Source organism: Bombus pascuorum, chromosome 2 (genome assembly GCF_905332965.1).
Source record: "Bombus pascuorum chromosome 2, iyBomPasc1.1, whole genome shotgun sequence".
Classification (NCBI taxonomy): domain Eukaryota; kingdom Metazoa; phylum Arthropoda; class Insecta; order Hymenoptera; family Apidae; genus Bombus; species Bombus pascuorum.
In genome coordinates, this window is record NC_083489.1 from 22,120,876 (window position 1) to 22,136,138 (window position 15,263).

General features: G+C 31.8%; 1 protein-coding gene across 2 annotated transcripts in view; it reads right to left on the bottom strand.

The window, feature by feature from the left end:
• The window catches only part of LOC132904615 (uncharacterized), a 234,780-nt gene that overhangs the window by 26,163 nt on the left and 193,354 nt on the right, over positions 1 to 15,263 (bottom strand). The window contains exon 2 of one of the 2 annotated variants that reach the window (XM_060955277.1): positions 6,113 to 6,173. In XM_060955277.1, the coding sequence (XP_060811260.1) occupies positions 6,113 to 6,173 (61 nt within the window). Of the gene's footprint in view, positions 1 to 6,085; positions 6,174 to 15,263 lie in introns of both variants that reach the window. The other variant, XM_060955278.1, reaches the window with a different exon arrangement.

The following is a 15,263-nucleotide window of genomic DNA, read 5'->3' on the forward strand; positions in this document are numbered from 1 at the left end:
AAGATTTGTTAAAATTCATAAAAGAAACAAAAATATTTATAATACAAAGCATTTCTTTCAAATTGTTGCTAATAAGCCTGATTGATATGATATTAACAGTTAATAATAATAGAAAAAAGTAGGTATTAATTTTCGTCAATAATCTTTAATACTCAATTTATAATATGAAAATACATGATTAATATAGTTTTTCTAGTTTCTTTATTTTAATGTCATTTTATGATTAAGAAGGAATATTTAAATACAAAACAGCTAAAAATGAGAAAAACCTACTAGGTGTATGCCAAAGATATAATTGTTAAAACAAATAATATTTTAACATCTTCAATAGTATAATTCTCAATATTTTAATATTAAGACGAATAAGATTCTTAAAATTATAAATAGGTTGGGAAAATGGATATTTTCCTCCGAAACCTAATAAAATTACAATTTTGGTAACATAACATTAATTGAAAACGTACTGGACTCTAAAGCTGGTGTCCTGAAGAAGGATAAAAAATGTGAAACACCCACATCTGTTGTGTTTTTCTCCTATAGTCTTCCTACGTAATTTGCATCTAATTTTGACAAACAAAATATTCTGTAACTAAAGCCAAACTCTAAATCAAAAGGGAGATCCACGAACGATCCTATTTAATATTACATGGAAAAGTATGATGGTCGAACGGAAGCTGTGATCGTTACAAAGGAAGCATCAAGTTCCAAATTCCTATGGAGGTATTCAACTACGTTACACGAGGAGCACCGATTTCCTGGTCCGAAAGTAATGCAATAACGTTGAAAATGTAAAACATTTTTCTCAATTTCTTCCCTCCCATGATATTCTCTGTGCACGTGTACGATACGTTTCACCGTAAAAATAATGCCGGTAGAACGGTAAACTACAGACACAGGCCATTTCTCTCTCGAAAATAAGCTTCGCGGCGCGCTCCAGTGATCTGCGTGCGTGTTTTTCCGCATGCTGACCTACGACTATGGAAGATGCTCTTTACGATCGATGTCACGGTGATGCGAGCGGAAAAACGCCAGTCTGTACGGGATATCGGAAAATTTCGGTAATCGTCGCCGATAACCTCGTTCGAGCGGTTTCCGTTGGCGAAAGCTTCCGCTTGTCGCTAATCTAATCCCAGCATCGAAATTAGATTTTTTGTGGATTCGATTCACGACTGGCCGACTGCCTTCCAAAAAAAAAATAAAAAATATTCTCGCTAGATTGCCTTTTTGGTCTTAATTCGTTCTAGTGTCAAGGTTTAGCGTTTAACGAAGGAATCTCGAACTTTCTAAAGTCCTCTTTCTCTTACCTTTTTATTTTCTTTGATCGTAAGCATCGTAAATCTGCCGAAAATGAAATTATAGGATTGAAGAATTATTAGGAGCCTCTTGCCCAATCGAATTAATATTCTCGGTATTTTATAAGTTACAGGCTACAAGATTTCAATGCTAGTATTATTATATATTATATTTTATATGAATTACATATGTATACGCAATCAGTTAGAAAAGTCTACAACGTAAAAACACTAACTTTACGAATTTTGTTCATTTTGATTATGAAATAAAATAAAAATAATACAAAGTACAATATTACAAATATTACATATACCTATTTTATGTAAATGATATTATACAAATAATAGGTATAACATTATATTGATATCTTGTAAGCCCTACGTAGGCATCAATAATGTTCTGATATCTTATCGGAGCTGAAAAAATTAGAGGTTTGCAATTTTTGATGTAGTTCTATGCCAAAATTTTCGTGAGTTAAGTGCTTCGAGTTTTGTAATTCTTTTTAGAAATACATTACACATCAATACAATTATTATTAATAGTTATAATAGACAAAGAATCTTGCGAATTTCGTGTAGCTGACTTACCAGAGAAACTAAAAACCCACAAAATTATTTATATTTACATATCAATACAATTATTATTAAATATAAATAATTTTGTGACAAAGCAATTTTGTGGGTTTTTAGTTTCTCTGGTAAGTCAGCTACACGAAATTCGCAAGATCGTTTGTCTATTATAACTCCTCTACAATGGATAATTGAAAACATTTTAATCAAACACTGCAAAAATTTGTGAAATAAACCAATCGTTTCTAACAATTATAAAATTCAATCTACGGTTTCAACTGAGCTGAATTCTGTAATTGTAAAAAGCTCTACTTAGAATATTCAAAAATATTTCATTATTAATATGAAGCAAAAATATTTTCTAAATTAGTCAGTCTTCGACTTATACGTTTTAATATTGTTTTTATAAAAAATAAAAGGATGGCTCAATGGGCGTATACAAAATGTATGGTATGGTAAATCTATATAAAAGTGAGGTGGATTATTATACGCGTTGGTTTATTAAAGCGATCAGTGATAAGATTGTAATAATCAACGTATATCAAAATCACTTTATTAAATACAAGTACAGAGATAGTGTATGCCAGTCATTATCGTCGCTCGCTCAATGTCACGGTGAACTCAGAATATAGGATAATCATATTTTATATACCAATTCGCATACTATAGTCATCAAAACTACAATTAAGCATACCTGTGTGACGGCATCCAGGGATAATCCCTATATAAAAATCCTCCCAAGTCAGCACTCGTTCCATTCCTATTTCTGTTCTGTTAATGTGACATTCTGTTACTCTGTAAGTTTTATAATACCGGTTATTACATACCGTTACTCTGTAAGTTTTATAATAAATCAATTGTTATTACTAATTGGAGTACGAATATCTCACCTTCAGTGCGGAACGTGAAATAATCTCGAACCGACGCGACGCTACTGTTTTGCTATTTTGCTATTTTGCTATTTTGCTATTTTGCTATTTTGCTATATTGACATTTGTAAAGTGCAGTAATAATATTACTTACTTAACTTGAAGTTTGTAAAATTGTAAAAACATTTCGCAACAAAATTCTACAAGCCAGATTTTACAACTTGTAATTTCGCTAATATCTCTTTCACTGCGGCATCTCCGCCGCGGCACTCCCGCTAAGTGAGCCGCGCGCAAACTCTCACTCACTATAAAGATTCGCTATGCTAATTCTATATTATAATCTTATTATTATTAATTCTATATGATGCCCTCACGATACCGATTCACTATACTGATTGCCCTAGAGAGCACGTTCGACTATGTGTATCAACCGGTGGGTATTATACAATGCTTGAATGTAACTCCGGTTGACGATTACAAATAATAGCGATAATATTTTGTCCGGAATTCGTTTAATCTTTGAACCTGGCAAAGAAAAACAACGTTGACACCTCAATGCACAACAATGTGGGTCACTCCCGATTCGAATCTTTCGTTGACTCATGCGCTGCTACAAAAGTAATCTTAAAATCTTCCATAGCCCCCTTATCGTTTTGCTATTTTTACTATTTTGCTTTTTTTCTATTTTTCTATTTTGCTATTTTGGTATTTTGCTATTTTGGTATTTTGCTATTTTGCTATATTGACATTTGCAAAGTGCAGTAATAATATTACTGATTTAACTTGAAGTTTGTACAATTGTAAAAACATTTCGCAACAGAATTCTACAAGCCAGATTTTACAACTTGTAATTTCGCTAATATCTCTTTCACTGCGGCATCTCCGCCGCGGCACTCCCGCTGAATGAGCCGCCGCGCTAAAACAATGCACGGTGCGCGAGAAAAATCGTCAGCGGCCGCGTTTACGCGTCACTGCAAACCAAGCTGCTCTGATGGTGTTTTTCGAAGAAACAAGCTTTCCTCAAAACGGAATATTTATAACTTCTTAACACACTCACTTTTAATTAAAATTTGGAAACAAATAACGTTACAGAATATGATACTATGATACACTATAATATAATTGTACGATACTAATAGCTTTTAATAATGGTATTTTTCGAAACAGAATGTTACACATAGGCCAAATCTAGCACTAGTATCGCGATTCACTCCACAGTTCCCATCAATCTATTATTATAATCGACAACACGCTCCGGTTTTTTAATAACTTTTTGTGTGCAATAATAACGTTTCGTGTCAACCAATTCTTCATTGTGGAAAGAGGACAACATATAGACTGCTCTCTCGTTACACCATTTTATTGTTAATAAAAGGCTTGAGGATGGACAATACTCGTCGTATGTACAATACGCGGCATCTTACGCAGAGCGATTATAATCGTCCGTAATACCTCAGTGGCATTTTATGGAGAGGGACTGTAGTCACCAGTAGCAGCGAAAGGAATATTATTAGTCGGTAATTATACAAGGACACCCACATCACTCTACGAAGTTATACGTATTTTCATGTATATCAAGATAAAATTCGGTAAAATTAACAATGCTATATAAATTATATGCATAAAATAATATTTTTATAATAATTGAGAAATGGAAAAGGAATTTATCTAGAAAGGAATTCATTAAACAATTCTTAGAACATTTTAGTTTAAATAATATGTAGCGGCTCATGGGCGTAGAAAAAGTTTCGTTTTTTTTTTTTTTTTATAGTTTGTTTTGGTTTTTACAATTTGTCCTAAAGGACATTTGGTAAAGTGTTATATCTCATTGGTAATAAAAAAATAAAATAAAAATAAATATATGGGTGCCAACTTCGTGTTCTCTAAGTAATATCTTTTATGGAATTTCAAGTTGAATTATATTATTGTACCTTTGAATACTAATGTCATTTTGGGTTACAAGATCTAGATTGTTATTCCTGTTTCGTGTAATCTTCAGCTAGAGTTTAAAAGTCAACTTTGGCAATGTATTCTCTATTATATATTCTTTTTTGTATTGTAGCATTGAGTGAACGATGATCAAAATCAGCATACATTATCTCTGTATATATACATATTTGTTTCAATACATCTTGTCATTATAAATTCATCTAGTCGTTTCTTTATCAAACAACCCTAATTATTCACCTCAAATAAATTAAAAATTCGTATATATCAAATCATTATTGTGAGTTTTAATTTAAATGTTCAACATAAGTTGTAATATATATAACTGGATATGAAATAATTCATAAATAGTAGATAAGGATTTCTTTTAAAAATAATGAAAGTAAAAAAGATGACGACAAAAGACCAAAGAAGACTGGTTTTCTCTTACTTTCTTATCTTAAACCTTTATTATTTTTTATCTTTTCTCAGATTTCTTTCGAGAGACACTTCTTCCAGAAAATTAATATCCAAGTTCTTTCTCAAATTTCAATTCATATAAAAATTGTTCATCTTTAAAATGAACCTATGACTCTTCTGGCTTTAAATTTGAAAATAAGTAATAAGAGCAATTTCTCTGATAATAAAGCCATTATTATTTCCTGTTAAAATTCTATCTAAATTATTATTAACATTGTATCGTTAGTCGTTACTTAAAATTCAAACGTTCAAATACAAAATTGCAACGTTAAAATGCAAACATTAAAATGCAACTGCATTAATCTGTATTTAAATATTTCTATTAAAATTAATTTATATTCAAAATAAAACTTCTAATACTGAATGCGATATCATTAAAACATATTTAATTGTATTACAAGTAGAAAGTGTAGTTTTATTCAAAACAGTATCACAAAACATAATTTTAGAATCATTTTCTAATAAAAATCATCATCATTTCATCAATTATTTTTATCTTTGCTACTGCCTTATTCTATCGTATAATTAATTGTGTAAATTATTTTAATCAAATAAATATTAGCTTTTCACTTTTATACAAATTTATTGTATCATTGTTTAAATATTTAACCCCTGAACCTCCAGTATCGTGTCAGAGACGTGGTATGTCGATTTACACATGCATTTACATATCAAAAGATATGTGCGATTTGCACAACTTTGAGCGCTTAGCCGAAACGTGAAATGGCTTGTTATTTATGGCACGCGCTATTTGAACTTCGTAAGGCAAGAGTTAATAGATTTTTATATTAAATTTCATATTTTTCTATTATGAAAAGAATTTATACTAATCGTAAATTTTTCACCATAATAAAGAACGTTGTAAATAATGAAACAAATCGAATAAGAAATCTTTCTATCTCTTTCTCGATATTTGGTCCTCGAAATCTGATAATTGAGTTGAATTACGGTATACGCATGTTGAATTATCCTCACGTAACGTAAAACCCCATGACGTGCTGACGGTACGCCACATCCACCCCGACGCCGCACACAACTGAAACAGAAAAATTTACGGATCAACAGGAATGGTTGAGAATTCCACTATCTGAGTAATGAATTTTGTCTTAATTGGATATTCGATGATACATTTATCGAACGAGTGTTTTTTTACATTTTCGCAGGCTATATCAGGCAAAATGGGATACGTTTTATGGAAATGCAAAACGCCACGGGGACGAGATAATAAAACAAGCCCATGTGAGCGGAACGTGTTACGGTAGAAACGATTTATCGCGTGTTATCCGTGTAAGATTAATTACAGATTAAAAAAGCCAGTCCATTCGCGAATTGGTGAAAACTTTATGCAACAGTTTATATTTATGATAATATTTTAATCGCTTTATCCTCTTTCTTTAAAACATGGAAGCTGGCTATTATAAATTTTTCTTATCGAAGTCCACGTTGTTAAATAGCATAAATGTATTTTTCTCAAAAATTAGATACGCTATCTAGAAAATTTCATTATGAATTCTCACAATCACTTACGTAGTCGTTATGGTATTGTATAATATTTAGAAGCATAGATTTTTTTAGACAAGTATAATTATAGAATTTAGTTAATTTTTACATTAGAACGTAATTTTATACACAGTTCCCCCGAGCTGCTTAATTACTTTCCTTGGCTTATCAATTACATTATGATCAAAACATTTATATAGATTTCATAATATGCAACGTATCTATATATATACACGATATATGTAGGAATGATAAAGCGGATGACTATTACTGAAGGTTGTAACATTACTTTATTGAAACATGACTCATTTTCTAAATAAAAATCTAGGGTAGAACAAATTTTAAAGAGAATTCGGTAAAGCGTTTGTCCTTCGGTTTTCAATTGTTACATAGCAACATTTATTTTAAATATTCTCTCTATTACGCAATGTGCATAGTTAAAATATTATGACAATGAGGATTTTTCTCGGTTAAAGGTGAAAGGTTAAAGGGGAACGACCTGAATACTCTAACACAACTCGTGCCGCTAATGGTCGCGGTGGAAACATTAAAAAATTGTTAAATATTTGTTACAATATTGTGAATATTATATGTTGAAGTGATCGCCACTTCTAAGAAAACTCTACATCTGGTTTTCGATTTTCTCAAGCGCCGAGGCCATTGATAGCGCATAGACAAAAGAATGCGTCGGTGATAGACCATACATGTGCGACGTTGGTGTCACACACTCAAGGAAATCATCCGCTCAGTAACCAGATAGACCGAACACCCTGCATGCCACGTCTGTTGAAACAATAACTAAAAAGGCCCCTCCAAAGGACTAGACCCTCGGTAGAAGGACCTTCCTAACCAGCGCTAAAACAGTACGTTGTAACATCTCAAGTCAGTCTGTTCTAACATTCCAAACCACGCTGTTGCAACCGTCACTCTGTCAGATTTCTGCAATAAATCTCATCGTCGCATACGAAGTTCTATTTTCATCACCCTATTCGTGAAAGAATCATTTCGTTCGAACCGCGGCGCGAGGAGATCACCGGCGATCCGTTAATTTCGCGATCTTTTGTGTCTCCGACGTGACAAAATTGACGATCCTTGCCAGGATCCATTCATCGCATCAAGAGGAAACTTCAACGGGAATTCTACGAATTTTACAGTGAAGGACCACGGCCATCTCCTTGATCAAAAGAAGGATCTACAAAGGATCTCGGTAAGCTGGTTTTCGTATATTATCGAAGCCCTAACCCTGAAATACGTTCTGAAGATAGTGACTCTTCTGAAAGTATCGTATCTATCAAAATGAATCCAACTGACATGAGTACGGCAAAACAGAGTGAATTAATTATGGCCATCCTTGAACAACTTCAAAATCTAACTCACGAGTTCAGAAACTTGAAAAGTAATACGGATCAGAATATTAACAGTATAAAAAGATTCACGGAAACTAGTTTTTTTTTTTTTTTTTTTTTTTTTTTGTTATTTTACAATTTGTCCTTACGGACATTTGGTAAAGTGTTATATCTTATTGGTGAAGAAAAAAAAAATATAAATAAAAAATAAATATAGCATGTGGGCGGCTACCCCCAGCGGGGTGCCAGCGTCGTTTTTTCGAAGTTATATCTTTTATGATCACGGAAACTAGTGATAGAAATTTGGCCAAAGAAATACGGGGCCTTGAGAAAGCTATGGAAATGAAGTACGACACCGAGGCTAACCAGCCGCTCACACGCTCTCCTTTAGAAACCGGTGCTGACCACATACCAGACGACGAAACCGACGAACCAAGTATTTTACGAAGACAACGAATTGGTCACGTTACGACTAGACAAAGACACGACTACAACGAAGATCTAGGACTCGATGCAGATAAGGCCATACAAACTATCGGGACACAATGGGGTCGAAATGACGTAGGCGTTGAAGATTTCATCTCATCGGTGCGCAAAGCAAGAGCCAGATGTAAGGATGGTGATAGAGAGCTATCATTGGATCTTATACTGATCCAAAGAATTACCGATGACGCAAAATGAAATATCCGATATTTAAAAATTGATTCGTTCGAAGACTTGTATTCATGCTTGAGACAAAACGTATTAACACCAACAACTCTCGGCAATTGTAGGGACAAATTAAAGAATTTAAAACAAGGAGAAACAGAAAGCGTGCAATCTTTCAATTCTAGGTTCCGACAACAGCTCAATGAACTGAATTACGCAGTTCAAAACGAAAATCGCACACCAACCGAGCGACGCATAGCTATAGATATTGAAGAACGTGAGGCGCTCAAAACATATTTACACAATCTACGATATGAAATAGGGCAGATGGTAGTAGTTAGCCACCCGAAGGACCTGAACCTTGCCCAACAACTAGCAGCCGATAGAGAACAATGGCTAAGGGAAGCGGATCGTGTTGTCAACCGCCCAAGGAACCAACCTCACAACAGAATACCTGTACCCAAGCAAAATATTACCGACCCGCGACCGCAAACTTTCACTCGGTCACTTGACCGACCATTAGACGACCGCGCGAAACCGAAGTGTCCCAAGTGTTTACGAACGTCCTCCTTTCTAATCAGCGCTAAAACAGTCTGTTGTAGCATCTCAAGTCAGTCTGTTCTAACATTCCAAGCCAATATCATTATAGTACTCCAATAAGTTATTAATTTCCCAAATGATAAATGTACTTTTTGTATTTTTGGTAAAACTGATCTCAAAGTAGAGTATATTATACCTTTTTTACAAAATCATCCGAAAAAGGTCGAGTCTGAATTAATGTTTTTATAATATTTATAAAATAACTGAAAATATAAACCGTCACTCTGTCAGATTTCTGCAATCAATCCCATTGTCGCTATTGTCTTCACCCTATTCGTGAAAGAATCATTTCGTTCGAACGGCGACGCGAGGAGATCACCGGCGATCCGTTAATTTCGCGATCTTTTGTGTCTCCCACGTGTGACACTAGCGTGCGGATCTGGACCAGCTTACATTGTATTCCACACTTTGTACTTTAATATTCACAATATGTATATACTTACAATAGCTTACAATTTACCCACGCGTTTCTTTGATTCCACATACATCAAATAACTTTAACATTATATATCTAATATTGTAATTCCGAAGAATTTTCGTAATATTTAAAAGTACGTATATCTTAATTTCTTTCCGAATTTTCTGCGTCAGTTTAATTTCGAATTTCTTAATTATTTCGGAACATTGCTTATGCTGTTCGAAGAATGGATGATGCATTATGTATAGCTCTCTAGTACGCATTCTATGTATAGAAAAGTAGCTTTTGTAATGGTAATTCAAGAAAGAATTAGAAAAATATTATATGTATATTTGAAAGCTATACTGAAGACAAAATTTTTAAAATTCAAAGAGAGAAAATTAATTAGAAAGGCAAAATTGTATTAGAAGACGGACAAAAAGCGATCTTTATATTTAAATTCAATTATACATTTCATATTCGTTTAAATTAATGTTACAAAATTCTTAAATTCTCTTAAGTCTTATTTTGTCTTAATTAGTCCTAAAATTTAAGAGAAAATTTGTGCGAAGTATGGAAAGGATAATTAAATTTATATACATAGTTATTTTATCTGCATTTAATTACAATATTTTTAAATCTATAGATTTTGTACATTACTTCCAAACTAATCTCTTTGCATCCAATATCATTATAGTACTCCAATAAGTTATTAATTTCCCAAATGATAAATGTACTTTTTTTATTTTTGGTAAAACTGATCTCAAAGTAGAGTATATTATACCTTTCTTACAAAATCATCCGAAAAAGGTCGAGTCTGAATTAATGTTTTTATAATATTTATAAAATAACTGAAAATATTCGCTTACACAAAATGAATTAAAATAATTTTGACATTTTTCGAGAATCGAATTGTTTTAATTAGCAACAAGTGGGTATATGAAATGTAATAATAATCAATAAATAATAATGTAATAAATAATGGTGTATAGAAATGTAAGAAATGACGATATTTGTAAAAAATCCGTTCTTCTCTCCTTTTATACGAGATTTATTCAAGTACGTAAAAAGTTGCAACATTAAAAGTTACGTAACTTTTGTTCAAGAATGTTTCAGGTACTTCCGGTAGTTCTGAAGATATCATCGAAGCAATAAAATTTTCAAGCATAATTTAAAGGCCTTTAAACTTACGTTTCGTCCACTAACTGAGTTACTATTTCCCAGAATTATGATTCTACACCGAATACATTCTAAATCTTGTAAAATTTTTACTAAATGATCGATACAACGAGTCCTAGTATTTATCCTTAAATAAAACTTTGCCGATTGTCATAAAAAACAGAGGATTAAGTATATGTTAAAAATGTTTAACATAATAAGTTTCTTTTAATACTTCATTTTATACAATTTATTATTTATATGTCCTTTGGAACATCGTTAAATAAAAAGGTAAAACCATGAAACGTGATCAACTCGGATTTCGTTCTTAGTGGGCCGACCGAAAAATTTTGTCTGCTATAACATGATTGAAAAATTTATTACAAGTTTTTGTGCCTCAGATAAACAGGATAATAAATTTGTTATGGTAATTACCGAATTCGTCTCAATATCCGTCAAGAGATAGGTGTACAAAATTATTACATAATAAAATAAAAATAAATAAAATCATCATGTCATCTTAAAGCGCTCTTTGAACCATGTTATACCAGACAATAAATTATCGATCGGGCCACTAAAAACAGAATTATCTAAGCTAATCACGTATCATGATGAATCACCCAGCAGAAAAATTATCGATAAGACAAGAAAGTTATATATACGTACATTATGTTAAATAAATACATAAATACTATATAAGTACCATATTACATTTACAGATTTATTTATATTTTATTCCTATCTTGTTACATAAACGATCTTAGAATATTTTATCCCTTTCCATATCTAATTTTTACTTGTTAATTCGCATTCCTATTCATACGTAAATCTTTACATTGTGCACATAATTTCAAGATGCTTCTAGAGAAAATCAGTATTCATCTTCTGATATCAAAATATAAATAGAAATATTTCGCAATATTTCTTAGGATAATAAATAACTTGTCGAAAATCATGATCAGATCGTATTTATTATTTCTAATTATAATATTGTTCTGCAACATTTCACTGTATGAAAATAATAAGAATATTTCAATTATCTTTTATCATACTAAATTAATTTTTTAAGGAAAAGTAATTATGGTATTCGTTGTAAATCTTTCGTACTATCCTCTTAATAATTTATTTCTCTTTTCCTAAATATTTTCCATTGTATTTTGTAAAATAATTTAGGATTGCGTTTTTTCATTTTTCAATTGCTTATGCGATATATCTTCATAAACAGTAATTTTCTTAATTAACAGAAAAGGAAGAAATATTGCTTCAGTAAGCATTCTTTGAGATAAGAAGCCAAGCACGGTAAGAAATCCCGATGTTATATTAGCATGTCTAATTCCTACATTACCTTACGTAACAACCTCTTAAATATTCATTAACAAAACAAAATAGCATAAGAATACGAATCGCTCGTAACGATTTATTAAACATTTACAGCAGGAAACTGACCTCGTTTAAGATCTCCTTGTGCATATACTTGAACATTCGCCGTTCCAGAGCAATGACGTAACTACAAATTTGCAAATTTTGAAATAGAAGTTTTTAATCTCAGACGTATCTCACTTTTGTACTTTTCTAAGTTTCAGAATTTTCCGAACATCCTTGACGACTAGATGACATGTAACATCGTTATTTAAATATTTATCGATGTCTGTCACACGTCGTAGCAATACAACATAAATGTTAATTGCGTCGCAGACATACTTAAAAATAACTACAGAATACAGAGTTGCTTATCTCAACATTATAAAACATTTCCTTCGTTATCTAATTGTAAATTTTTCCGACTGAAATTGGTTTTCTTCGTCGTTTGAAAAATCACTTGTTCGCAGTTGCGACATGTATGTATGTACATTTACATATAAGCTATAGTTTAACAATGTTTCAACACTTGCTTATCTTTAAGGGGATGTATATAATTCAAGCAGAAAATTACGAATAAAAGAATCTGCAATAATCTTATTTTTATGACCATTGTAGTTGCATATAGTAAATAAATATATATAAAAATCATTGCAATAGAGCGGATTTTTAAAAGCTAATATATACAAATTTTACTAGTGCGTCCTATAAGTGACGAGAAGATTAAAATGTCAGCAGTAAAAAGTCTATAAATGCTTCAGTAAAAAGATTTTTTTTTTATTTTATTTTGGTTTTTTACAATTTGTCCTTATGGACATTTGGTAAAGTATTATATCTTATTGGTGAAAAAAATAAAATAAAATAAAATAAAAATAAATATAGCATGTGGGTGGCTACCCCCAGCGGGGTGCCAGCTTCGTTTTTTCTAAGTTATATCTTTTATGTCAGTAAAAAGTTGCGTTTCGAAGTTAAATGATATCGATGTGAATTTATTGTAGACTGAATTTCATGGCGATTTTGTCTCATTTCCTCACATGCACAGAACCATAGACAAATAAATACATATGATGCAAAACATGCTATATTTATTTTTTATTTTTATTTTTTTTTTTTTTTTTTACTTTACCAAATGTCCATAAGGACAAATTGTAAAATAACCAAAATAAAATAAAAAAAAAAAAGAAAATATGATGCGAAAGTAGCTATCATAAAATTACTTACGAAAATTCTCACGTTTTTCCTCCTTCTATTATTAAGTTTTTTAATAAATAATTCAAGTTCTGTATTTCTGACTGCGTAAGAAGGTATACAGTAAATACTACTTCTACCTACTAATTTGCCATTAATTTATACGTTTTAATAAAATCCGTAATTCGCTTTAATAAAATTCGTAAAATTTACGATCGAAGCTTTTCCTTAGGTGGAAAAGTGACACGATCCTTTCAACAACTGATTGCATAAAGGGAGACCGTTCGTGACTATAAATTTCGCCTCGAATAATCATAAAGGGATATGCATAATGTGAGCGTGTATGGAACAAGTCTAAGTAATCGGTTTAACGTGATGGATCTTATGACTGTGGATAGCAGCTGCTTTCGGGATGTCTCAAAATTTCAGGAAACTACTATGCGTTTCAGGACGCTCTTTATCGAAAAGGCTAGGATAAAGGGTTGAGTAAGGACATACTCGTGTAGTACGTTGTTTGCTTACGTGATTAATAACGCCCTGAGATTATGAAAATTAATTTTGTTGCTTTAATGCATGTTTTAATCGAGTATGAATTACACGTATCGTTTTGCAAGTTAATTTATCGCTAACTTATTAAAATTATGGACAACGTGATGTTTCTGTTGGTATAAGTATTCTTAAAGTAAATAAAGGTATAAGAACTGTGCAATCGTATCTGTTGTTGTTGTTATTCGTTGTTATGTATGTGTTTATGTTACATTTTTGTTACGAACGTGATATGATTCAAAAAAGCTCGTGGAGTATCGTTCATTTTAACGTGTTAGAGGAAGTAATTTCGTATTTCGGTAATGTTCGTAAGTGACGTCATCCTTTTTTTTTTTTATAGTTTATTTTGGTTTTTACAATTTGTCCTGAAGGACATTTGGTAAAGTGTTATATCTCATTGGCAATAAAAAAAATTAAATAAAAATAAATATAGCATGTGGGTGGCTACCCCCAGCAGGGTGCCAACTTCATGTTTTCTAAGTTATATCTTTTATGACGTGATGTCACCTGTCTGCGTAAGTATGTGACATAACGAACATCTGTTGTTTGCTTTTGTAATACCGATCTATATCTCGCACGAGGCTAACCTCATGCGACTAATAAAAGGAAACATGTAGTAGAATTCCTCTCTTCTGTAATCTGTTTTACGGTTTTTCGGAGAATAAATAACCTTTAACCAAACCAGACTCGTTTACCTCGTTACGAATCGAGATGAATCGAACAAATTATCCTACAAAACGAATATATTCTTCATGTTGCCGACAATATGTTCTTTTATAGCAGAGGGTAATTTTTTTTTTTTTTTTTTTTGGGGGGGGGACATTTTTTTTTATTTTATTTTGGTTATTTTACAATTTGTCCTTATGGACATTTGGTAAAGTGTTATATCTTATTGGTGAAGAAAAAAAAAAAATAAAATAAAAATAAATATAGCATGTGGGTGGCTACCCCCAGCGGGGTGTAGGGCAATGTTCTCAACTACAATTATTCTGCAATCGTTAATTTCGGTCATATCTAACACCCAGTGGCCCTCAACTCTTTTGTTATAGTTATATTTCGTTTTTCCAAACTTTGTTTCGTCAATCTTAAATAACGTAAAAGTAATAACATTCAGATGGAAAAATAATACAAAAATATATATGAATATCGAACTGTTACATATTTTCTTTTTTTTTTATTTCATTTTGGTTTTTTACAATTTGTCCTTATGGACATTTGGTAAAGTGTTATATCTCATTGGCAATAAAAAAAATTAAATAAAAATAAATATAGCATGTGGGTGGCTACCCCCAGCGGGGTGCCAACTTCGTGTTTTCTAAGTTATATCTTTTATGACGTGACGTCACCTGTCTGCGTAAGTATGTGACGTAACGAACATCTGTTG